This window comes from Pristis pectinata, chromosome 5 (genome assembly GCF_009764475.1).
Source record: "Pristis pectinata isolate sPriPec2 chromosome 5, sPriPec2.1.pri, whole genome shotgun sequence".
Taxonomy (NCBI): Eukaryota; Metazoa; Chordata; class Chondrichthyes; order Rhinopristiformes; family Pristidae; genus Pristis; species Pristis pectinata.
The window spans coordinates 50,785,506-50,811,355 of NC_067409.1; the positions used below are offsets into that span (position 1 = coordinate 50,785,506).

A 25,850-nucleotide genomic window follows, 5' to 3' on the forward strand; every position below is an offset into this window, starting at 1 on the left:
GTATGTTAATCTTTGTTTCACTATGTCAAACAATCTGTCATCAAAGATCATATGAATAATCACCTTTATTTGGAGCTCTGATATTTTGATAGTCGTGCATGGGATGGATCAAGCCCCGCTCTACTTTACATAGAGGGAGCACAGAGGGGAATTGGAGACAAGGGAATTGGAGACAAGGGAATTGGAGACAAGGGAATTGGAGACAAGGGAATTGGAGACAAGCACATGCACTTCATTGGGAGGGAATGCTGAGAAAGTGGTTTGCACTTTTATTTTTCATTATATTGAGAAGTGTCTGAAGCAAATAATGAGGTAAATATTTGTTTTTTGTTCTTGGGCACTTACACCTCATATATTAACACCTAATTTTATTGATTCACCAAATAGACATCTCAACAACCAATATCTTCACAGCTTTCTGGAATAAGCTTCATGGTTGATGATTATGTAGAAGGTAGAGATCAAGAAAGGTACCCGAACTGAATTATTTATGGGAATTGCAACTTTTCAAAGTAGTGCTGCATATGGAGTACCCATGCAGCCATAAACTGGAAATATCCTTCCTGGAGGTAAACAGATGAGTGAGTAACAAGCCTCCTTTAAACACACATCATCATTTGACACATTAGTCTTGGAATATTTCTGTCAACAGGAAGGATACTCTTCTCCTGTAGTATAGTAGTCTGTCTTAACTAATTTCCTTTTTTCTATCCAAAATGTTTTAATATATGCCAACTAATCAGCAGTAATTTTAAGAATTAGTCTGCAAGCTGAACTTTATTTTTTTTATTCTGTAGATGTTAGCATTTTCTAATAAAAAAATGAAAGGATGGGTGCAAGAAAGCTTTGAGTAATTTATAGTCAATGCAACATATCTGAATAGTGAGCTCATTATCAGTGCATTTTAAGGAATGCTTTCATTTCTCTTTCCCTTAGCAACAGTTTTAAGTCAATTAACTTCCAATTTTCCATGTCCAAACACTTTCTCCAAGGATTTCCAATCTTTCCCCTTTTCCATCTCCCACCAGGACAGCAAGAGGTTTCTTTGTTTCTTTTATAGAACATAAGCCCAACTTGTCTCCCTTCAGCTGGGATATGTAGAACATTTCCTATTTCACTCCTACTCAGATCTCCTCCCCCCTGGCCCACTCTTCTACCAGGACATTGATGGTGGTATTGATGCTGCTTCCTGCTCTCAGTCTGATGTAGAAACTTACACCACTTTTACTGCCAATTTCTACTCTGCTCTCAACTTCACATGATCCATCTTCGCTTTCCTTCTTTCTCCATTAGGCTAGTGGCCAGTATCCACTCCAAAAACAACCTTGACTATGCTTCCTCCCATTCCTGTTTACTGTAATTCTCCCAGTTTCTCTGTTACTATTGCATCTGTTCTGATGATCCAACTCTCATTTCAGTGATTCTAGAATATTGTTTTTATTGGTATATTATTGTCACTTGTACCAAAATACAGTGAAAATCTTGTCTTGCATACCGTTCATACAGGTCAATTCATTACACAGTGCAGTTACATTGAGTTAGTACAGAGTGCATTGATGTAGTACAGGTAAAAACAATAACAGTACAGAGTAAAGTGTCACAGCTACAGAGAAAGTGCAGTGCAATAAGGTGCAAGGTCACAAGGTAGATTGAGGTCATAGTCCATCTCATTATATAAGGGAACCGTTCAATAGTCTTATCACAGTGGGGTAAAAGCTGTCCTTAAATCTGATGGTATGTGCCCTCAGGCTCCTGTATCTTCTACCTGATGGAAGAGGAGAAAAGAGAGTATGTCCTGGGTGGGGGGGGGGGGGGGTGTTCGATTATGCTGGCTGCTTCACCAAGACAACAAGGGCTAAAGACAGAGTCCAGGGAGGGGAGGCTGGTGTCCGTGACACGCTGGGCTGTGTCCACAACTCTTTGCAGTCTCTTGTGGTCCTGGGCAGAGCAGCTGCTGTACCAAGCCATGATACATCCAGATAGGATGCATCAGTAAAAGTTGGTGAGTGTCAAAGGGGACAAACCAAATTTCTGTACTACTCTTGGGTTTTTAACCCTGTCCCTTCCATTTCCCCCACTTCTGCTCTTATCCCTTCTCCCCACTCCCAAAATCAGTACAGGCTTCCCTTTGTTGTCACTCTCCACCTACCAGCTTTCATCTTCAATGAATCATCCTCTGCGGTTTCCAACACCACCAGCTTGATGCCACTATCAGACAGAACTACCCTGCTCCAGTACCTGTAGCATTTCAAAAGAACTAGTTCCTCTAGAACACTCTGGTTCATTTTCCATCTCCACTAATGTTCACCCACCTTCTCAGTTCATCTTCCCTTGAAACCGCTGGAGATTTTACTTCTTTCCTTTCCTCTGTCCAGGGCACTAAATGCTCTTTTCTATGTGATTTACTATTACTTCTTTCAATTTAGTATACTGTATTTACTGCTCATGATGTGGGCTCTCCTACACTGGGAGGGCCAAATACAGATTAGTTTACCACTTTGCAGAGCACCTGCACTCATTCTACAGGCATTACCCCAAGCTTCCCGTCACCTATCATAATTATACATCTCATTCCCACACTGATCTTTCAGTCCTTGGCCTCCCAAATGTTCACTGAAGATGAAGGCAAGCTCAAGAAACCACACCTAATTTTTCTATTTTAAAGCCTTCTGAAGTCAAAATTGAATCCAACAATTTCTAAAAATGAGTATTTCCAGAAATTTTAATCCAGATTTCCAGCTTTCCTCTACATTCCTTTGTAATTTCATCTAATAATTCTGGCGTTTTCCTTTTTACTTTGCTCTATCTGGTCTCATCATATAATCTCTTGTGTGTTTCACTTCCTCAGAGACCTCCCCCATGAATAAAATCGGGATCAATAAAAGTTTACCAAAATTTCTATATACACCTGCAGATTTAAGTGTCTCATTCTACATATTCAACTAAATGGAAGGACCTCTGCACATTCTCAGCTACTTTCTGATACAAGGAGTGATCGTTATATTGACAGGTGCCTTATATCTGGGATTTACATGAACTCAAGGGTCAATACAATTTATTTTTCATTAAAATAAAAAGAATTTGAAGATTTCTGGTTAAGTGAATATTCAAAATAAACTGAGGGAAAAATATCGCTAGGTAGGCTAGCAGCTCACTGAACTGAGCAAAAATAGATTTGTCTGCATCGATTTCAATGTTGGAATGAATTGACCAGTTGAAGTGCTTTCCTTGTTTCCGAAACTCTTGTGTCTATAAAATTAACAACTGTCTGTTCTAAATTTTAAAATTAGAGTAACACTGGGAAAGTCATACCCAGGAAAAGCCAACGCAGCCGAATCCTCCAGACAGCATCTCGCCGAGAAGACTGGGAAAGGATATGCCAGAAGGGAAATAGGCGTGAAAATGAGGACTTTGCCAGTGAGTGATCTAAGTGAAAAAAAAACACCAAAATAATCACATTGAATAAAAACCGAACAAACCATAGAAAATGAAGACGAGAGAACGCAAATGCTGTAATCTGGAGCAATAAGAAAAAAACTGCTGAACGGACTCAGCGCGTCAGGCAACATCTGCGGAAGATCCCGATGCCAAACGTCGACCATCCCTCTGCCTCCACAGACGCTGTCTGAACCGCTGAGTTCCTCCAGCAGTTTGTTTTTTTTTGCAAACGATAGAAAGCTTCGCCGATGTTACGATCACTGATCAATTAACAAACTTTAGTTCCAAAATATTTCCTTCAAACAAGTGGCCAAAAGCTTTCGACCACACTGCCTTTCATACAGTCCCATTACAATCTTATTTTTCATGTAGTCAATTCTCCATCCTGTTGCTCACGTCCAAGGCTACTGGTTGTTTTTTTTTAAATAGTAATTGCTGCATTTCTTATGGGGAAGAGACTGTGCGCGCTCTAAAGCCAGGGAATGAATCGGTTGGTTGTATTTTCTTACCCCCGGCATGATGACTCTCTCAACATCCTTCATCAGGTCCTCGTAACTGTCGGGGTCCTGGGGCGCGCTGTCTGGAATAAGCGGCCGCAGGTACCCGGGCTGCACCGCTGGGTAGACCCGACGCTGTTCGACGGTTTTCAGGTAATCTGTGATGAAATCCACCATCTCTTTACCCCTTATGCGGAATTCCTCGAAATCCATGGCGTTTTAGTTCAGATTCTCACTGAAAGGAGCATCAGAAATGTCATCGTTTTAGTAAACGTCTGGGAAATGTGGTAGTGTCCAAAGCAGAAAACAAGCCTCAAAACTATTGGAAAACATGTATTTGTTTACCACAATAATGAAGTGAACGAAGTGAAGATGGGAATTTTTTTCCCCCAAAAATGCCGATTCTGTGAATCTTAAAAGAAAATCCTGGAAACAGTAAGGAGGTCAGTAAGCATCATGGAAAGAGAAACAGGAGAGAGGGGTCTCTGACCTAAAACGTTAACTCTCTTTCTCTCGGCTCAGATGCTGCCTGACCTGCCGAGTAGCTTTAGGTGTGAACTATCTCTGTCTCCAGATTAATTCAATTGTTTAAAATTATTTTATATTATTCGACGCGCATCGACCCAATTATAAATGCGCATTAAACATACTACTTATTACTGATATTAACCTTGTGGCATCGAAATAAAATACAAGCATCAGAACCGTTCATCAGGTCAAGAAGCAAATGTATAAAGAAATAAAATTAGAGATTCAGGCCAAGGAACAATGGTGAGGTCTAAAGCAAGCCAGTAATGTTAACTATCTGCATTTGTCACTTTTATTTCACATCTCCGTAATTCGCAGTATTTTTCGTTTGCCTTTACGCGCGAACTTTCCAATAAACCCTTTCCACTGTATTAAGCAGAGATACAGATTGTGCAGTCACTTGCCAGATTACAGCACTGAAAATTTTAGGGTTATTAAATGTCTGTCAGTCTGCTGTTGAACTAATAACGTAGTTATGTAGTAAATAACGTAGTAAAGAATTATGTAGTAAAGAACTAATAACGTAGTAAATGCTGCTCACATTTAACAGCAACACCGCTGACAGAAAACGCTGGAAATACTCAGCAGGGCAGCCGGTATCTGGGGGGATGAATTACAGAGTTAACCTTTCAGGTCGAAGATCCTTTGTCAGAATGGGTAAGGAGACAAAATTAATCTTGTTAAAATGCTGGGAAGCTGGGGGGGGGGATGGGTGGGTGTCCTTGATAAGTAAAACCCGGGTGACCATGGGGACAAATTATAAAAAAGGTTGTCTGGTTAATGGGTGCATGGAAGTAATTGGATAGATAAAACAACATAGACAAAAGAGCGTAGGAGTGGCGGACGTTTCCGCGTGTTCCGAATTCTGCAGTGCTACATTCATTTGTCTATGTCACCACTGCCTAACAGCTCCCATTTCACTCATTGACCAGAAAACTTTGTTTACAGCTCAACCCCATGGTCACCCCCATTTAACCCTGTCAGTGACCTCTCCCTCTCCCTCAGCAGCTTGAGGAATTTATTTTCTATCCCAAAGGTATGAACTTGAATTTTCCAATTTCAGGTAACCAATTAGGTCCCCCCTGTGTTCTTTCCCACTCCCACCTGTCCACCCAGGTCCCCTCTCCCTTTGTTCACCTCCTCCTTCCGTCTGCCCCCTCACCTCCTCATTACTTAGACTCATCACACTCCCCCACCCAGTTCCATCTGCCTGTCACACACATACCTATCTACCTGGGTTTCTTCTCCCTTGGTTCACTTTTTCTGTCTCCTCCCCCAAACTGGTTCCATCTGCCATCATCCCTCTCTTATCTGGTTAAACTCATCACCTTCCAGCCTCTGTCTCAACTCTCCCCCACTTGGTCCTATCTACCCATCATCTCTCCCCCATCCCCCAATCTGGTCTGACCTATCACCTACCAGCCTCTGTCTCAACCCTCCCTCTCACTGTCTGGCCGCCCCAGCAGCCTTCATTGCGCCTGTACCCAAAGTCACCATTGCAGATGTTAGATCAGTCTAACAGAGAGTGAACCCACAGAAAGCATCTGGCCTAGATGGAGTCCCCAGCCATGTCCTTAGATCCTGCGCAGATCAACTGGCAAGGGTATTTCCAGACATTTTAACCTTTCTCTACTACAATTGGAGGTTCCCACTTGCTTTAAGAAGACCACTATCATCCCAATACCTAAGAAGAATAAGGTAATGTGGCTTAATGACTACCACCTGGTGGCTCTGACATCCACCATCATGAAGTGCTTCGAGAGGCTGGTTATGGAACTCATCAACTCCAGCCTCCCAGACAACCTCAACCCATTGTAATTCAACTACTGCCAAAACAATTCCATGGCAGACACCATCTCCCTGGCCCTACACTCAGATCTGGAACATTTGGACAGTAAAGGCACCTATATTAGACTATTGTTTATTGACTACAGCTCTGCCTTCAATACTATAATTCCAAGCAAACTCATTTCCAAACTCCTTGACCTAAGACTCAACACCTCTTTTTGCAGCTGGATCCTTGACTTCCTGACCAACAGACTGCAATCAGTAAGGATAGGCAGTAACACCTCCGCCACAATTATCCTCAACACTGATGCCCCAAAAAGGTGCATCCTCAGCCCCCTACTTTACTCCCTTTACTCTCACAACTACATGGCCAGATTCTGCTCCAGCTCCATCTACAAGTTTGCAGATGACACCACCGTAGTGGGCCGAATCTCAGATAATGATGAGTCCAGGAAGGAAATAGAGAGCCTAGTGGCATGGTGCCATAACAATAATCTTTCTGTTAATGTCAGAAGAACAAAAGGACTGGTCATCGACTACAGGAAAGGAGGTGGTGCACGTGCTCCTGTGTATATCAATGGTGCTGAGGTCGAGAGGGTTGAGGGCTTCAAGTTCCTAGGAGTGAACATCCCTATCCTGGTCCAACCAAGTAGATGCCATGGCCAAGAAAGCACATCAGCACCTCTACTTCCTCAGGAGGCAAAAGAAATTTGGCATGTCCCCTTTCACCCTCAACAATTTTTATCGATACACCATAGAAGGCATACTATTTGGATGCATCACAGCTTGGTATGGCAACTGCTCTGCCCGAGAGCACAAGAAACTTCAGAATGTTGTGGACACAGCTCAGCACATCATAGAAACCAGCCTTCCCTCCATGGACTCTGTCTACACTTCTCACTGCCTTGGTAAAGCAGCCAACATAATCAAAGACCCCAACCGCCCTGGACATTCTCTCTTCTCCCCTCCCCCCATTGGGCAGAAGATACAAAAGCCTGAAAGCACGTACCACCAGGCTCAAGGACAGCTTCTATCCCACTGTTATAAGAATATTGAATGGCCCCTAGTATGATGGACTCCTGACCTCACAATTTATCTCATTATGGCTTTGCACCTTACTGTCTGCCTGCAATGCACTTCCTCTATAACTGTAACACTTTATTCTGCATTCTGTTATTGTTTTCCCTTATACTACCTCAATACACTGACGTGATGAAATGATCTGTACAGATGGCAGGCAAAACAAAGTTTTTCACTGTACCTTAGTACATGTGACAATAATAAACCAATTTACCAATTTACTCTCAGTCCTGATGCAGGGTCTCAGCCCAACACACTAACCATCCCTTTGCCTCCACAGATGCTGCTCAACACATCGAATTCTTCTAGCAGTTTATTTTTTGCGACTGATTCCAGTATCCTGTGCCTCCTGTATTCTCTTCTTTCCTTCCCAGTTTTGACGAAGGGTCTTTGACGTGAAATGTTAACTCTGTTTCTCTTCCCACAGATGCAACCTGACCTGCTGAGTACTTCTAGCATTTTCTGTTTTTAATTTAGATATCCAGTATCTGCAGTTTTTTAAAAAATTTGTACTGCTAATTTGTACTTTGTTCTCTGCAGTTTCAGATAAAGTTCATTTTCTTATGATAGTTGTCTTAGTGACTCAGAAAAAGTGTTAAAATATCCTCCCATCCGCTCCTACAGTCACCAATCACCAACAAAATTAAGCTCCTCCCAAAGTTTAAATATACAAGTTTGGAGTTAATTTTTTTAAAAATTAAATTTAAATTAAATTTTTAAAATTAAATTTTATTTACAGTGTGGTAACAGGCCCTTTCGGCCCAATGAGTTCGCGCCGCCCATTTTAAACCCCAAATTAACCTACCCATATGTCTTTAGAATGTGGGAAGAAACTGGAGCACCTGGAGGAAACCCACGCAGACACGGGAGAACGTACAAACTCCTTACAGACAACGACGGGAATCGAACCCCGATCGCTGGCGCTGTAATAGCGTCGCGCTAACTGCTATGCTAACGTGCCGGTATTATTATTTAATGGGATGTAGAAGTTGCAGGCAGGGTTAGCATTTATTGCCCATCCCTAATGGCCCCTTAGAATATGGTGTTGAGTGGCCTTCTCAAACCACTGCACTCCTTGTAATATCCTCATAGTATAGTTAGTTAATGACTTCCAGAATGTAAATCAAGTGAGCATGGAGAAACAACCATTTATTCCAAGCCAGGATGCTGTGGCACTTGAAAGGAAATCTGCAGGTGGAGCCTCTTGCACTTATCCACTCGGCGCCAGAGGATATGGTCTTGGGAGGGTTGTTGGGAGTAACCCAATTGAGTAACTGCATTTTATAGATGTTACACACTGCAGCCACACAGCATTGACTGTGGAGGGAATAAACGTTTCAGGTGATGAGTGGGGTACCAAACTTGTTGTGAAATTGTAGTTGTATGGCAGGATGGCAAGTAAGAGATAAAGAATTATGCAGCTAATATGTATACCACACATATGATCATGTTTTTGTTAATTACAATAAGGATCTTTGGTTCTGTAATTACCTGAGCAGTAGCAGCAGAACTAATATGAGGTATAAATACCTGTCCCTTGAAGTAACCATTGGTGGTTTCAGTTCTCTGTTTGATATTTAAAACTGTGAATTAAGGCAAGCCAGCCCAAATCTGTGTGGTCATTAAGCTGCTGTCGTCAAGTATCTCTTGAGCAATTGCTCACGAAACTGGATGTTTGCAAGAAGAAAGGGGTAGGAACCAGAGTGAACTGTCTATGTAGACACAAGAGATTCTGCAAATTCTGGAGCAATGCACAAAAAATGCTGTATCTATAACGCTATACCCCACTTCCCTGTATTTTTTGGTCTACTGTCCTTTCCTATTGGATTTCTTCTTCTTCAGCACATTGCCTCTTCCATCACCTCCCAGCTTCTCACATCATTCCCTTTCATCCCCCTCCCCCACCCACCTACCTTCCCCTCTCACCTGGTTGACCATTCCTTTCCCTCCACAGATGCTGCCCAACCTGCTTAGTTTCTCCAGCAGTAAAAAAGTTGGAAGGCCTAGCACTATGTTGTGGTGGCCCTGAGGCTGTAGTAAGCAAATACCAGCAGTAAAATAAAATCTGAAAATCTGAAATTAAAAATACTGGAAATAGTCAGTAGATCAGGCAGCATCTATGGAAAGTGAAACAGAATTAATATTTTCTGTTTTTCTTGCCACAGATACTGCCAGACCTGCTGAGTATTCCAGCATTTTCTGTTTTTTTAACTGCAAGTAGTTATGAGAGAGAGAGTTTTTGTGAAGAAGGTCCAAACGAGAATTCTTATTCATCCAGACTTTCTTCAATGTTTGTACAATTCACTCAGCTGCAGTGATAATTGCAGTATGATACGGTGGGGACAAATATGGTGGAATCCACTTCATTTCTGGAAGAGATCAAATTGTCTATACTAACTGAGGACTGTTGTCTGATACAACTCTCTTAGTAGTCCATAAGATGCAAAAAGATGCCTCATTTGTGGTTAGTTGATGCACTTCCAGCCATTTTAAGTGGAAGTCAATCACAACCAGAAAATGCTGTTTGTTCATGTGAATGTGGACCTACTGGGTAGTGGCCCATGACCATATGTGCAGGGTGAAGAGACAAGTAGATTTGAAATAGCCCCACAGGTTGCATACAGACTCATAAAATTCTGTATGTCTTGGTCCAGTCCTGGCCAACAGAGGTAGTTACTATTTATGAGAAAGAGTAGTTTGGGACAACTCCCAAGTCAGCACATTGCCCCAGAGGCGGTGGTGGGAAGTGAAATGCTGACCTTGTGCCAGGAGATAGCAAAATCCCAAAATTGCCCTTGAACTCACATGGTGGTTGTGTGAGGGGATATTCACTGAATCTTTGCAAAGAAATAGACATCACTTGCAGATTTTTGTTTTATTTATTCATTGTTTGCATTCTGGGAGTTATTGGCAAGGCTAAAATATATTGCTGATTACAAATTGCCCTTCAGAAGGTGGTGAACTACTTCTCAGAACTGCTGCAGTCTTTCTAGTAAAGGTACTCCCATAATGCAGGTGGATTGGTAGTTTTAGGTTTTAGGTCCAGCAGCAATACATGAACAGTGATACATTTCCCTGGTCAGGGTGGTATGCAAATTGAAGGAGAACATGTCAATGATAATATTCCCACGCACCTGAAGCTTTTGTCATTCTTGAGTTGCAGCTTTGGGAGGTACTGTCTGTGTACCTTATGTGAGTAACTGCATTGCAATTTGTAGATGGTGCAACATCTTTGAGTGTTGGGAGATGAGTCACTGGCTGTAGGATATCCAGTCACCAACCTGCCCTTGTAGCCACATTATTTATGTGACTAATCCAATTGAGTTACGGGTCAGTAGTGATCACCTTCCCCTCCCCTCAACCTACCCTTGGATGTTGATGGTGGAGACTCAGCAATGGCAGTTATGTGTTGGAGATGGTCATGCCTGGCACTTTTGTAGTGCGAATATTACTTGTCACACACACCTATTGTCTGTCTTGCTGCTTGTGGGTGTGGATTTCTTCACTTGCTGAGGAATTCTAATGGCACACCCATTGGCAAACAAACCTGATTCTGATCTTATATTGGAAGGAAGGTCATTGATGAACCAGCTGAAGACAGTTGAGCTTTGGACACTGTCTTGACAAACTCTTAAAATGATGTTCTGGGGCTGGAATGATTGACCGTCAACAGCAACAATTTCCTTTGTGCAACATTTGCCTCCAACCATTGGAGTGTTAGCCCCTTGATTGCCATTTACAGTAGTTTTACCAGAAGCTACACTAGAAGCTACACTCCTAGAAGCTACACTCAGTCAAATGATGTCAAGGGCAGTCACTCTCACCTCATCTCTAAAATTCAGTATTCAATCCATGTTTGGTTACGATTGTGTCTGGAATTGAGTAGTCCTGGCAAAATCCAGACTGGACATTAGTGAAATTATTGGTGAGTCAGTGCCACTTGATTGATTTGTTAATGATACCTTCCATCACTTTTCTGATGATTGTGGGTAGAATGATTGAGTAGTAATTAGCTGTCCTGCTTTTTGTGAAAGGGCAAATCTGAGCAAATTTTCACATGGCTGGGTCAATGCCAGTGTTGTAACTGTAAATGGAACAGCCTGGCTAGAGGCACTGATAGTTCTAGAGAGCAGGACTTCAGTACTACAGCTAGAATGCTGTCCAGTCCCATAGCCTTTACTGTGTCCACTGCTCTCAAATTGCCTAAAGATTGTCTTCAGTGACATTGGGGATCTCAGGAGGAAGCTAAGATGGATCATCCACTTGGACCTTCTGGATGAACATAAAGTCATGGAGAGATACAGCACAGAAACAGGCCACAGAGTCCATGTTGACCATCAAGCTTTTGTTTACTCTGAACCTGTTTTATACTCCTCACATTCCCAACAACTCTCCCCAGATTCTATCACTCACCTACACAATAGGGGCAATTTACAGTTGCCACTTAACCTGCCAACCAGCTATCTGCATGGTTTTTGCACCTTCTCCCTGTGACCACATGGGTCTCCTCTGGGTGATCCAGTTTCCTCTCACAGTATAGAAAAGGTCAGCAGCAAAATTAAATACTGGTCTCCTGTAAATTGAAAAGAAGGAATTAAAATTAAGAAAAAAGAAGGCATAACCAAATGAGAAAGATGTTAAATATGTATTTTGTGTCTGTATTCACAAAAGTAAATGCAAAAATTATACTGAAAATATAAATTATGGAGAAAAGGGAGGGACAACATAAGGGGCCATCTGGCCTTTTGAACCTACTCAGTCATTCATCAGGATCATGACTGTCTTCCATCTCAGCACCATTTTCCTGTACTATCTCTGTACCCCTTGATTCCCTTAATATCCAAAATTTATCACTGTGTGTTTTGATTGAAGTCAATGATTTCAGGATAGAGAATGCCAAAGAATTCACCACTTTCTGCTGAAGAAGTTCCTCCTCATCAAGTGGCCCACTCCTTACTCTAATATTTCACCCCTAGTTTTCATCCAGGGGAAGCATCCTCCCTGCATCTCTTTTGAGCCATGTAAGAATTTTGTGTAATTCAATGAGATCTCCTCTCATTCTGCTAAACTCTAACACTCCCTCTATGACAAGTATATCTCTTTTAGATAAGACCAAAATTCTGCACAATATCCAAGGTGTGGTGTTATCAAGACCTTATATAACTGTAGTAAGAACCTATACTTAAATCATCTCAAATAAAGGCCAATATACCATTTGCTTTCCTAATTGCTTGCTGTATCTGCATATTAGCTCTCAGGACACCTAAATTCCTTTGAACATCAACATTTCCAAAACTCTCACCATTTTAAAACAATAGTCTATTTTCTTTTTTGTGCACCAATGTGGATTACCTCACATTTTTCCAAATTATATTTGATTCTGTCATGTTCTTGCCCACTTACTTACCTATATTCCCTTAGAACATTGTTACATCTTCCTCTCTATTCACATTCTCTATTAGTTTTGTGTCTTCAGCAAAAAAGCAAATCTAACATTTGGTTCCCTCAGCCAAATCATTGACACAGATTGTTAATAGCTGGGGTCCAGGCACCAATCCCAGTGGTACCCCACAACTCATAGCCTGCCAATCTGAGAAAGACCTACTTGTTCCCACTCTTTGCCTTCTGGCTGTTAACCAAGTTTCAATCCATGCCAGTTTATTAACCCCAATTCTATGTGCTCTAATTTTGGTGAAAGCTGTCTGAAAATATGTGAAATGGCATATTACTTACCTATTTCACTGATAATATTCTCAAAGGACTCTAATAGATTTCCCTTTCATTAGTTCATGCTGACTCTGCTCAATCCCATTTTTTTTCAAGGTTATAGCATCATAGAATCATACAGTATGAAATCATAGAATCATACAGCATGAAGCTGGCCCTTCATGCCAGCGAATCAGTATAGACCATCAAGCATCCATTAAAAGGACTTCTGTAATTATATCCTTCATTGTACATTTTCCCTCCTTCTGATGTTAGTTAATAGGTCTGGAGTAGCCTGTTTTCTCTATTCCTCCCTTCTTAAATAATGGGGATCGCATTCACTACCTTCAAATCCACAGGAACAATTCTGGAATCTTTATAATTTTGGAAGACAACAACCAAAGCATCTATTATCTCTAAGCAAATACTTTCAAAACTCTAGGATATAGATCATCAGGTTGATAGGATCTACCTATCAGCTTTCATTCTCATGAATTTCTCCAGTACTTTATTTTTAATAACACTGATTTCCTCCAGTTTCTCATTGCTTTGGTTCTCTAATCTGGCAGCTTCAAGCAGTGCATTTTGGGCACCTACCTATCACATGATTTTACAACAGAAACAAGATGAGATCCTGTCCTTCCAGAAGTTTTAAATTTAACAGTGACAAGCTGACCCAATTTCCAGAGAGATGTGGCACTGAGTCCTTTCTTTGCTGTAAGGAATTAGCGATCCACAGATTAAGCCTATATTTCTGTGGGGTCCCTCAGTAGCTCCCAAGTTCAGAAATGGTCAGCCATGGATTTTTTTTGCATGAAGGCCAACCCATCCAGGGCAAGTGCTCCTCATGGCCATCCATCACATGTATCAGAAGGAGTCAGGGTGCTGAAACAGGAGGGGGGACCACAACATTATACCAGGCTTTCCAATTTACAAGGTAATTACTAGGAAAAAGAAAAATAAGATTCATTCCTTTTATCTTCCCTTGGAACTACACACTGGAAGAACCCAAGTCATGTGGTGTTGCAACTGATGGCGTTGTTGCATACCTGGAGATTACTCACTGAATAAGCACACAAATTGACCATTAGGGGTTAGTGGAATCAGGCTGCCACTGAAGGATGAGATTCAAATAATGAAAGCTTCACCATTGAGACTATTCCCCTACTCGCTGTCTAATTCAGCCAATGAGTGGGTCTGACTCTGATTTCAAATAATTGCAATAACTTTCCCCCCTGCTTGGTGTTTTACAAAAGATTTACTGACACTCTCTGATGGAGGGAGACCTATGACAGGCTAAATGGCATGAAAAAGGCAACATAGTCATTTACTGCAGCTACCCAATGCTCTCACTATTCCGTAAAGCTTAATTTAGGTGCTCTCTTAACAGCAAGTAGACTGATAAATCAAAAGTGATTTTTTGACCAGGATTTTGTGAATTTTATTGATATTAATATAGTGAAATGTTATCATGCTTCATAGGAGCCTCTGTAGGGATCCTTTTGTTGCTGGTTGAGATTGACCTCATTTGAGAAATTCTCAGGGCCTGATGAAATGTATCCAAGGGTGTTATGGGAAGCAAAGGAGAAGATTGCTGGGGTTCTGGCAGAAATTTTTGCATTGTGGCGACTCACCGTCTAGTCAGGCGAACCGGCTCGGCAGTCGGGTCGCGCGGCGTCGGAGCGACGAGGCCCAAGATGGCGGCGGGCCTCGTCTTTCCGAGCGACGGGGAGAACCCGCGCGCGGGAAAGTCCTGATGACGTAGGACTTACGTCATTGCCGGTTTTTTTGGGCGGGAGTTTTTCTCCCTTAAAGGGCCCGCACAAGGCGGGAAAATAAACCAGTTCTGTTTGGCAATCCTCCGAGTGAGTCTTGTTTTATTCCGCGGTAGCAACCGCTACAGCATCATCTTTAGCTATGGGTGAGGTAACGGAAGTCTGGGGGACAGCTTATGTTGTTCCAATATTCAAGAAGGGCAGTAGGGATAGGCCAGGAAACCACAGGCTGGTGAGCCTTATGTCAGTAGTTCGGAAACTATTAGAAAAAAAGCTTAAGGATAGGATTTATGATCATTTGGAAAGGTAGGAACTAACTGTGGGAGACAGCATGCTTTTGTGCATGGGAAATCCTGCCTCACAAATCTGACTGAGTTTTTTGGGGAGGTTACTAAGAAAATTGATGAAAGCAAGATGATAAGTGTATTATACGTGGACTTCAGCAAGGCATTTGACAAGGTCCTGCACAGTGGGCTGGTCCAGAAAGTTAGGGCACATGGGATCCAAGGAGTTTTGGCAAACTGGATTCAAAGTTGGCTTGCTGGTAGGAGGGAGGGGGTAGTGATGGAGGATTGTTTTTTCTGATTGAAGTTTGTAGCCAGTGATACACTGCAGAAATTGGTGCTGGGATCTTTGTTGCCTAACTTGGATGATAATGACCATGGTCTGATAAGTAAATGTGCTAAGGACACGAAGATTGGTGGAGTTGTGGACAGTGAAGATTCTTGCCTAAGGATACAGAGGGACATAGACCAGCTGGAAAGTTGGGTTGAGTGTTGGCAGATGGAATATAATCCAGACATGTATGAGGTAATGCCTTCTGGGTCATCTAATACTGACTGGACATAAATGGTAACAGTCAGGATCCTTAGAAGCGTGATGTACAGAGGGACATTGGGGTGAAAGTTCATAGCTCCTTGAAAATGACATTGCAGATGGATAGAGTAGTGAACATAGAACATAGAGTGGTACAGCACAGGAACAGGCCCTTTGGCCCACAATGTCTGTGTTAACCATGATGCCAATTTAAACTGCTCATCTGCCTGCACATAGTCTCTATCCCTCCATTCCCTGCCTGTTCATGTGTCTGTCTAAGTACCTCTCATATCTGCTTCCACCACCTCCCCTGGCAGCGCCTTCCAGGCACCTACCACTCTTTGTGTAAAAAAAATACTTGCAAATCTATTTTAAACTTTCCCCTTCTCACCACCATGGGAGAAAGACTCTGACTACCTACCCTACCTATGCCCCTTATAATTTTATATACTTCTGTCAGGCTGCCCCTCAGCTTTCTTTACCACCATATCTACTTATGCTGCTACTTTCAGGGAGATATGGACTTGCACCCCAAGATCCCTCTATTCATCAATGCTCCTAAGGGTCCTGCCATTTACTCTATACTTTCCTCTTAAATTTGACCTCTCAAAGTGTAACACCTCACACTTGTCTGGATTAAACTCCATCTGCCATTTCTCTGCCCACATTCCCAACTGGTCCATATCCTGCTGAGTCTTTTGACAACCTTCCTCATTATCCACACTCTTTGAATTTTTGTGTAATCTGCAAACTTACGAATTAGCCCACCATTTCCATCCAAATCATCTATCACAAACAACGGAGGTCCCAGCACTGATACTTGCAGAACAACATTGATCTCAGACTTCCAGCCAGAATAACACCCATCCACCACTACTCTCAGTCTTCAATGGCCAAGCCTATTTTGAATCCAATCTAGGAAGTCTCCATGGATCCCATGTGCCTTAATCTTCTGGATCAGCCTACCATGAGGGACCTTGTTGAAAGCTTTACTAAAGTAAAAGATCCACTGCCCTACCCTCATAAATTATCTTCATTACTTCCTCAAAAACTAAATCAAGGTTGTAAGACATGACCTCCCTCTCACAAAGCCATGCTATCTCTAATAAGTCTTTGCTTTTCCAGAGTCGAGTAGGTTCTATCCCAGAGAATCTTCTCTAATAACTTCTCTATCACTTATGTGAAGAAAATGTTTAGTTATTTGCTTTAATAGGCAGGGATATTCAGTATAAGAGTTGGGATATCAAGTTGCAGTTGTATAAGATATTGATTAAGCCACACTTGGAATATTGCGTGCAGTTCTGGTCACCACAGAATAGAAAGGGTGTGGCAGTGCTTGCTAGAAAGAATGCAGAAGAGATTCACCAGGATGTTGCCTGAAATGTAAGGCTTTAGTTACAAGAAGAGATTGGATGGGCTGGGATTGTTCTCACTGGAGTGCTGGAGACTTTATTTAATTATGAAATTATGAGGAGCATAAATAGAGGAGATAGTCACAGACTTTTTCCAAGGGTAGGGCAGTCTAAGTTAGAGGACAAAGGTTTAATGTGAGAAGGGAAAAATTTAAAGGGGATCTGAGGGGCAAATTTTGCACACAGAGGGTGGTAGGTATATGGAATGAGCTGCCTGAGGAGATGGTAAAGGTAGGTACAATCACAGCATTTAAAAAGCATTTGGAGAGGTACATGGATAGGGAAGGAATAGAAGGATATGGGCCAAATGCAGAAAAAGGGGATTAGCATAGATGGGCATCTTGGTTGGCACGGATGATTCTATGACTCCATATTGAGAGGGTGCACCTTGTGAGGGGACAGTCAGTCACCATGCTAGATCATTAATTGTCCCCATCACAAGGTGCATCCTCTCAATAATCCAATCACCAGTAGAGTACAACAATAAACACCCAAGTGGTCTTCTTTATATTATCAAGATAGTGTGGCGACTCACCGTCTAGTCGGGCGAACCGGCTCGGCAGTCGGGTCGCGCGGCATCGGAGCGACGGGGCCCAAGATGGCGGCGGGCCTCGTCTTTCCGAGCGACGGGGAGAACCCACGCGCGGGAAAGTCCTGATGACGTAGGACTTACGTCATTACCGGTTGTTTTGGGCGGGAACATTCTCCCTTAAAGGGCCCGCGCAAGGCGGGAAAATAAACCAGTTCTGTTTGGCAATCCTCTGAGTAGAGTCTTGTTTTATTCCGCGGTAGCAACCGCTACAATAGCAAGGATTTGCAGTATAAGCAGCCTTGTGTACTTTTTGCCCTTATTCCAGAAACAATATAAATATAGCAAATTAACATGACTAATATTGAACTTTAAAAATATTATGCACTTTGTTTTTGTCTTTTCCCTCTTGGCTTCATAAATATATGCATGTAAATTAATATATTATTAATTTATTAATAATTAATATTAAAGCAAAGAGGCTAAATGTAGAGTAGGAGACTATGTTGCTGTTCTGCAATCAACAGAGAAGGAAGTGTTTAGACAGACAGTGGTCGGCTGAGGGTAAACAGCATTTCTTTGCCTACAGTGGAAATTGAAAAAGGATGTGAAGATAACATTTCTTCTTTATAAGGTAAATTATTTCAGAATGGAAAATATACCTATCCTCTCCATTCTCCCATCTTAGCTCATTAGCCACTGAAAACTTTATCTATGTTTTTGTTAACTCTTGACCTGACTATATCAATACACATGTGGTTAATTTCTTCATTCTAACCCCTGTAAATATGAGATAATCCAAAAGTGCTCTGCTGTGTCCTAACTTGATCACCCATTCACCTTTCATCTCTGTGTTTCCTGACCTACGTTACCTTCTAGTTAAGGACTGTTCTGATTTTAAAACTTCCCATCCTTGTCTTCAGATCCCTCCACCTCTCTCTGTATTCTCTTCCATTCAATGACTCTAAGATATCTGTGGTCTAATTATTGGTAGTTATGCTTTCAGCTGGCAAGGTCCAAGGCTCTGGAATTACCTTGATAAACATCTCTACCACTCTTTTCTCCCTTCGGACACTCTTTTGAGCAAGCATTTGATCATCCTCTCTCATAAGTAAAATGGCTCAATGTCAAATCTTGTTTGATAAAGCTTCTTGGAAGCAGCATATGATAGTTTAATATATTAAAAGACGTTTGGCAATACATGCTGTTGTTTTTGGCAGTGCTACAAAACTCCTGATACTTAATCTTACGTGAATAGGGCAGAAGATCAAAGGCGATGTAAAGTGGAGTCCTGACTTATCATTACCTTTCCTGCATTCTTGGCGAAGACCAGTTTTACTCAATTCCCGGATTAACATTAAGACAGATGATGAATGACAGGAAAATAAACAGATAGAGGTATGTGGAGGGCGTGATTCCTGTGGAAGATGGACCCAGTCACCTTTTTCTGTATAGTAATTGTACGTTGAAGTTCAAACTGAATGATAAATTTAGCCGGTGTTTCAAAGGTGTGGTGTCCAAGTTATGGTCCATGCACCATATTTCCATCCAGGTCATTTGGTTCACCTGGAGTTTGCAATTCTTCTTAATGGTCTGCCCCGTATAAATATTTCATAGCCAGGAGATGGTTCATAACACTTTGACCATAATAGTGAATAAATCCTGAATCAGAATGCTGGTGTTGGGCATTATCCGCACCTGGTGCAGTTCAATAACATTAGTGTAAATATTTCCAAAGGTCTTTCTCCTGCATCAATTTATCAATATCATACCTACCTTTTAACAATCTCTTCTCCATCAAATACTTCCAATATCATTCTCTTTATTTTTGTGTTTTACTTTCCTTCTAAAGTTCTCTTTTACACACTGTAATGTCATCTGTAGCATCTCCTGGTCAGGGGGGTTTGCGGCTGGGAACGTCGCCCGGCTGCTCCCCGCACTCGCTGCCTGACCGGCCGAGAACCGCGGCCGCTGACTCTCCTCCCGACCGCCAGGTGGCGCGCTCCGATCAACCACTCCAGCGTGCCCATCTTGCCTCTCGGTCGGTGATCGTTGGCGGCGGCGGTGGCGCGCGCTTCAGAGGGCGGGCGGCGGCGGCCGGAGCTCGAGGGGCCGCGGGGAGGGTCGGTGAGTGGAGGCGCGGACGGACGGAGGCGATGAGGAGGGAGGGAGGGAGGGAGGGAGGGAGGGAGGATGGATGGATGGATGGAGGGGATGAGGGAGGGAGGGTGGGTGGATGGAGGGGATGAGGGAGGGTGGGTGGATGGAGGGGATGAGGGAGGGAGGGTGGGTGGATGGAGGGGATGGGGAGGGAGGATGGAGGGGATGAGGGAGGGTGGGTGGATGGAGGGGATGAGGGTGGGTGGATGGAGGGGATGAGGAAGGAGGGAGGGTGGATGGAGGGGATGAGGGAGGGAGGGTGGGTGGATGGAGGGGATGAGGAAGGAGGGAGGGAGGGAGGATGGATAGGGGATGAGGAAGGAGGGTGGGTGGATGGAGGGGATGAGGGAGGATGGATGGAGGGGATGAGGAAGGAGGGAGGGAGGATGGATGGAGGGGATGAGGAGGGAGGATGGATGGAGGGGATGAGGGAGGGAGGATGGATGGAGGGGATGAGGAAGGAGGGTGGGTGGATGGAGGGGATGAGGGAGGATGGATGGAGGGGATGAGGAAGGAGGGAGGGAGGATGGATGGAGGGGATGAGGAGGGAGGATGGATGGAGGGGATGAGGGAGGGAGGATGGATGGAGGGGATGAGGAAGGAGAGAGGATGAGGAAGGAGGGAGGATGGAGAGAGGGGATTGGATGGAGGGGATGAGGAGGGAGGATGGATGGAAGGGATGAGGGAGGATGGATGGAGGGGATGAGGTGGGAGGGAGGGTGGATGGAGGGGATAAGGAGAGGGGGATGGATGGATGGAGGCGATAAGGAGAGGGGGATGGATGGATGGAGGCGATGAGGAGGGAGGGAGAGAGGATGGAAGGGATAAGGAAGGAAAAGGAGGGAGGGTATGGAGAGAGGGAGGGTATATATGTAGAGGGAGGAAAAGATGAAGGGATGAGGAGGGCAGAATGAGATTGGGGCGCGGAGGGAGAGGTGATGAGGAGCAGAGGGAGGGAGGGGTGGGAAGAGGCAAAGGGGAGGATGGGGTGGGGGTGGAAAAACAGAAAGAGAAGGAGGGTGTGAAGATAGAAAGAGGAGGTGGGAGGTAAGGAGAATGAAGGAGGAGTTGAGGTGTTGCCCCGAAATTAATTTTCCCCTTCTGTCCGCTGTAAGTAACACAGTGCCACGAGGTCGATTCGAACAAATACCTTCATTAGCAGTGCACCGCTAGGAGAATTCTCTTCAGCACTCACTAAGAGTCGCTTCCCGAGTTCTCTCAGTACAAAGGGGTAGACAGATATTTATACGGGTATTGTCACGCACACTTTAATGAGTCAGGCGCCGGAGTTCTTGGTTGAGCAGGAAACGGACAAAGGGCTACTGCAGATGGACAAAGAGCAGCCTCACACCACAGGTTCAGCTAATCGTTTTGCAATCGGGTGAGACAAAGGCAGGTATCACCTTCATTGTTTGAGACAGCCTTCCCATTTCCTGTTAAGATTGACCATCATCTCCATAGTCAAGCATAATGGGAATCCAATTAAGTTCCAGACACAGCAATTACCACACAGCACCCAGCCCAGGTAAGCAGTGGTGTGGCTGTTCTGGCCTGAAGGACACTTTTTAAATCAGTATTTCGAGCAGCCATAATTCTCATCCGTCTTAAGATATGAATACAGTTATAGTTTATTAATCCTACACCTCCTCAGAGGAAGGGGCAGGAGGAGAGGAGTAATAGAAAAGTGAGAAGATGGAGGGAATGAGGAGTAAGGATTGAGGGAATGAGGAGTAAGGATTGGGGGAACAGGGGAAGAGTGGTGGGAGTGGAGGGGGATGAGGAGAGTGGGAGGGTAAGAGTAGGGTGGGGTGAGAGAAGGGTAGGGGAATGAGAGGGGAGTAAAGCAGTGTTATGGCTTGGGGAGGTTGATGGAGTTGGAAGGGGTGAGGGAGGGAAGGAGAGTGGGAGGGCAGTGGTCAATGACGTGAGTGTGAGATGGTGGCTCTCAACAGGGAATGGAGTGGCAGGGCAGAACAATATTTTCCTTGCAACTCATTTCTATGGTTGTAAGGCCTTTTTTTTAAATAGCAATGCCATCTGAGCCCCCATCCTTGAGATTGGGGCATAGATCCACCACTTGTGATTTAAAGGTGTCAACTGGTCAAACAAAGTGATTCCTGGAACAAATTTGAAAGGCAGTTTTATGTTGGTTTAGATCAAACCAATTTAATGCAGGGTAAGAATCTTCAGAGAATGATGTCAAACAAAGTTAAGATTTTTGTAATTCTAAAAATGTTAATCTTTACTTTCTCCTGTGCAGGTTTAGTACCATGCAGCCTCATGATGCACTGCACCTCAGTGAATGGCAGAAGCATTATTTCAGTATAATATCCAATGATTGCACCCCGGGACAGAAAGCAGATGCTTATCGTGGGCATCTAATGCAGTTGCAATATGCATGGGCAAATACTGATATCTCGGAGCAATGTACTGCCAGCATATTTAGGAGATGTACTGAAAAATATGCAGCCATTATTGACTCGGACAGTGCAGAAAGTGGGTTGAATAACTATGCTGACGGTGCTCTGAGCTTATCAAAGTGTCAGAGAAATGAAAGTAGTTGGTGGCAGTCGTCTTTGACAACAGACAATGTTTGCAAATTAAGATGTGTGCAGGAGATGTTTAAGTCTGGCAATAAAGCTAGGGACCTGCTAGTATCAGCAGCTGATGTTTCAACAGTGGTTGGGAAAGCTAATCACAAAGCAAATTCAGACCATCTGAAAATGGAAATTATATCTTCCAGTGATACAGAATCTTCGGTATCTAACATTTTTATTTCACCTGCTGAAATGCCTTCACGAAATGTAGGTGGAAATAATTTTTCAGACATTTCATCCACAGTTACTGCCTTTACAGGTATGAAAGTGGTGCAAAATCCATTAATGACTAATCCAGGGAATGATGAGATGAATGCTTTGGGTTGTTCAAGTACTTCCACATTAGGATCTTGTAAAAGTATCCACGATGGTCCCCTGCTGAAATTAAGCAAAGTGACAAGTTGTTCTGGACCTCAGGCAAGTCAGAAAGGCACTGTTTCTGGACAGTGTTTGACCCTTGATAGCAATTCGCCCCCTGTGCCTTCTGGTAGTACATCAAAAAGGAAGTCTTCCTCCTTATCTGGAGGTGGTTGCAGTGAATCATATAATGACATGTCTTATGGGCATTTTCAAAACAGAAGTTGGACTCATACCAATCAAAAAAGTTTTGACAGCATGACCAAAAGTATGAAAAATGGGTGTGCCACTGATGAGAGTTGCATGGTTACTTTTAAAACTGCTAAGGAGCAACTGCATGTTGAACAACTGAAAAAATGTGGTAATCCGCCTCAGCGACTACCTTTGGCAACAGCAGCAACATACGGTAGCTCAAAGAAATCACTGGGCACAGTCAGGTCTCGTGGTTTGTTTGGAAAATTTGTTTCTCCAGTTTCGAAACAGGATAATAGTGATGAAAATGGTGGAATGTCTTTGCCTCATGGAAACAATTCTTTCGAACCTTCCCTTCCAGTGGATGCGCGCTTGAAGAACCTTGAGCCAAAGATGATTCAGCTAATTATGAGTGAGATCATGGACCATGGCCCCCCAGTAAACTGGGATGATATAGCTGGGCTGGAGTTCGCTAAAGCAACAATTAAGGAGATAGTTGTTTGGCCAATGCTTAGACCAGATATCTTTACAGGGCTCCGTGGTCCACCCAAGGGAATCCTTTTATTTGGCCCCCCTGGAACAGGTAAAACTCTAATTGGTAAGTGCATTGCATGTCAATCAGGAGCTACTTTCTTCAGTATCAGTGCTTCGTCGTTGACTTCCAAATGGGTTGGAGAGGGTGAAAAAATGGTACGTGCAATGTTTGCTGTAGCACGCTGCCACCAGCCTGCAGTCATCTTCATTGATGAGATTGACTCTCTCTTATCTCAACGAGTTGATGGAGAGCATGACTCTTCTCGTAGAATAAAAACCGAGTTTTTAGTGCAGTTGGATGGTGCTGCTACCTCAGCAGATGATCGCATTCTTGTGGTGGGAGCCACAAACCGTCCTCAAGAAATAGATGAAGCAGCTCGTAGACGTCTGGTCAAAAGACTATACATACCTTTGCCTGAAGGATCAGCAAGGAGGCATATAGTAGTGAAGCTGATGTCTTGTGAAAACTGTTCCTTGAGTCAAGAGGAATTGGAGCTAATCATTGAACAGTCTGAGGGATTTTCAGGAGCTGACATGACTCAACTTTGTCGTGAGGCAGCATTGGGGCCAATTCGCAGCATTCATATAGCAGACATCTCCACTATCACACCAGAACAAGTTCGACCTATCACATTCATAGATTTTGAAAATGCTTTTGTAAATGTTAGGCCAAGTGTCTCTCCGAAAGACCTGGAGCTGTATGAAGAATGGAATAAAACTTTTGGTTGTGGTCGATGACTATGGCAAAACTGTTTAGGTCTGTAGGAGCATTTCTTCAAAGTTGAAATTCTTCTGTTGATATTTGTTTCCCTGTGCATATCCATTAAATTTTACAAATTGGATACTTTGAGTAAGATATTATATTCATATCAGTTTAAATTGCTTTCTTCCAAAGGATTGGTGTACTGTAATTCAGACTATAGAATCCTTTTACTCCTGGACAAATTTTGCATAAAATGGTACCTCTATACTTCAATATAATCTTATAACAAAGTCTCCTGTGAGGAAATACCGTGAAAATATTGATGTGCTGGCACAGATTGAACAGTACAACTGCAGGCCCAGTTCTCTGCTTGACATCTTGACCAAACATTCTATTGCAATAATGCAAATGATCACTATTTCAATTCGATGTGATAACCCATTTGAAAGCTTTTGACAGTTCAGTGCTTGGTCTGTATTTCAAGAAGGAAGAATTTACAAAAATGCTGGAGGATTTGAAATAAATGTATTGATATCTCTGCTTGACAGGGAACTTAGTAATTAGAAGTAATTCAAAGCTAAGGCAATAGGAGACCATTGTCTTTTGTGACAAAAAAAAAGTTACTAAGCCATAGGTAACTAGTGGGGCATAAGAACTATAAGGTTTTTAACCAAAATACTTTCATAGATGTAATAAAATCCTAGCAGAACAGCAAGAGATACCAGGTTCCACTAAAACCATCAAAGGGTGCAATTAGAGCAGCATAGATGTAGCATGTATTCTTTGATTTATGCATATTCAATTTATGAATTTTTGATATCACCCATTAACTCTTTGGGGCATGTCGATTTATGCAGCTAATCTTTGATCTTAGAAATGATACACTATGTGCTGCAAATGCGTGGTTCTAAAATTTCCATATGACATTTGACCCAGCTGTTTTAGATTTGCAAAATTTTGCTAAGTAAAACACTTTCCAGGAGTACATCCTTTTCAGGAGTGGCTGTAGATGAAAAGATTCTGGTTAACCAGAAATAGCACCAACACCAATTTTGGTGGTTATCAGAATACTTTAAAATGATTACAGAGGTGACCCCTGTGTTATGGCAGTTTGCGTAATGATCGGAAATTTGTCGTTATGGAATTCACAAATCACTACCAAAAAATCTGGGATATGGAATAAAAATTTGCTCTTATGAAATTTATGTAAAAAAAGTAAATAAACTTTTTTTCAACTCTCATTTCTTGGCATGTGCCCAGATGATGCAGTTTCGCATAATGGAAAATCACATTATGGATCACGAGTCATTTAAAGGCCAGCTGGTCAGTATTCAGGGCCAACATGTTCCTGTGAAGAAGAAAGACAAGAATGGCAAGATTTGGGAACCTTGGAGGATGAGAGATGTTGTAAATTAGTCAAAAAGCAAAAGGAAGTATATGTAAGGTTTAGGAAGCTGAAATCAGAGCCTCCAAGGAACATGAAGCAGGAGAGAACTTAAACAGCGAATCAGGAGGGTGAAAAGGGACCATGAAATGCTTTTGGCAAGTAGGATTTAAGATGCCAAAGTGTTATATACATACATTAAAAGGATGAGGGTAACGAGGGAGAGGGTAGGGCAACTCAAGGAGGGAATTTATGCCTAGAGGCAGCAGAAGTGAGTGAGGTACTAAATGAATATTTTACATTGGTATTCACCAAGGAGCTGGTCATGGAGATAGTGAGATCAGGGAGGGGTTT

At 42.8% G+C, this 25,850-nt stretch overlaps 2 protein-coding genes across 4 annotated transcripts in view; one reads left to right on the top strand and one right to left on the bottom strand.

The window, feature by feature from the left end:
* The window catches only part of LOC127570585 (aromatic-L-amino-acid decarboxylase-like), a 46,104-nt gene extending 40,377 nt beyond the window's left edge, over positions 1-5,727 (bottom strand). The window contains exons 1-4 of the mRNA XM_052016273.1: positions 5,689-5,727; positions 5,005-5,063; positions 3,948-4,170; positions 3,313-3,426 (exon numbers count right to left, since the gene is read on the bottom strand). Coding sequence (XP_051872233.1) covers positions 3,313-3,426; positions 3,948-4,148 — 315 coding nt within the window. The 5' untranslated portion in view covers positions 4,149-4,170; positions 5,005-5,063; positions 5,689-5,727. The remainder of the gene's footprint in view (positions 1-3,312; positions 3,427-3,947; positions 4,171-5,004; positions 5,064-5,688) is intronic.
* Positions 5,728-19,629: 13,902 nt separating this feature from the next.
* fignl1 (fidgetin-like 1) lies at positions 19,630-24,251 on the top strand. Of its 3 annotated transcripts, none has more exons than XM_052016220.1 (2): positions 19,630-19,696; positions 21,990-24,251. In XM_052016220.1, the coding sequence occupies exon 2, from the start codon at positions 22,000-22,002 to the stop codon at positions 24,145-24,147; it is 2,148 nt and encodes a 715-aa protein (XP_051872180.1). In that variant the 5' UTR covers positions 19,630-19,696; positions 21,990-21,999; the 3' UTR covers positions 24,148-24,251. The 3 variants fall into 3 exon arrangements, with proteins under 3 accessions (XP_051872180.1, XP_051872181.1, XP_051872182.1); XM_052016221.1 differs by lacking the exon at positions 19,630-19,696 and adding an exon at positions 20,768-21,254; XM_052016222.1 differs by lacking the exon at positions 19,630-19,696 and adding an exon at positions 21,780-21,905.
* The last annotated feature ends 1,599 nt before the right edge of the window (positions 24,252-25,850 follow it).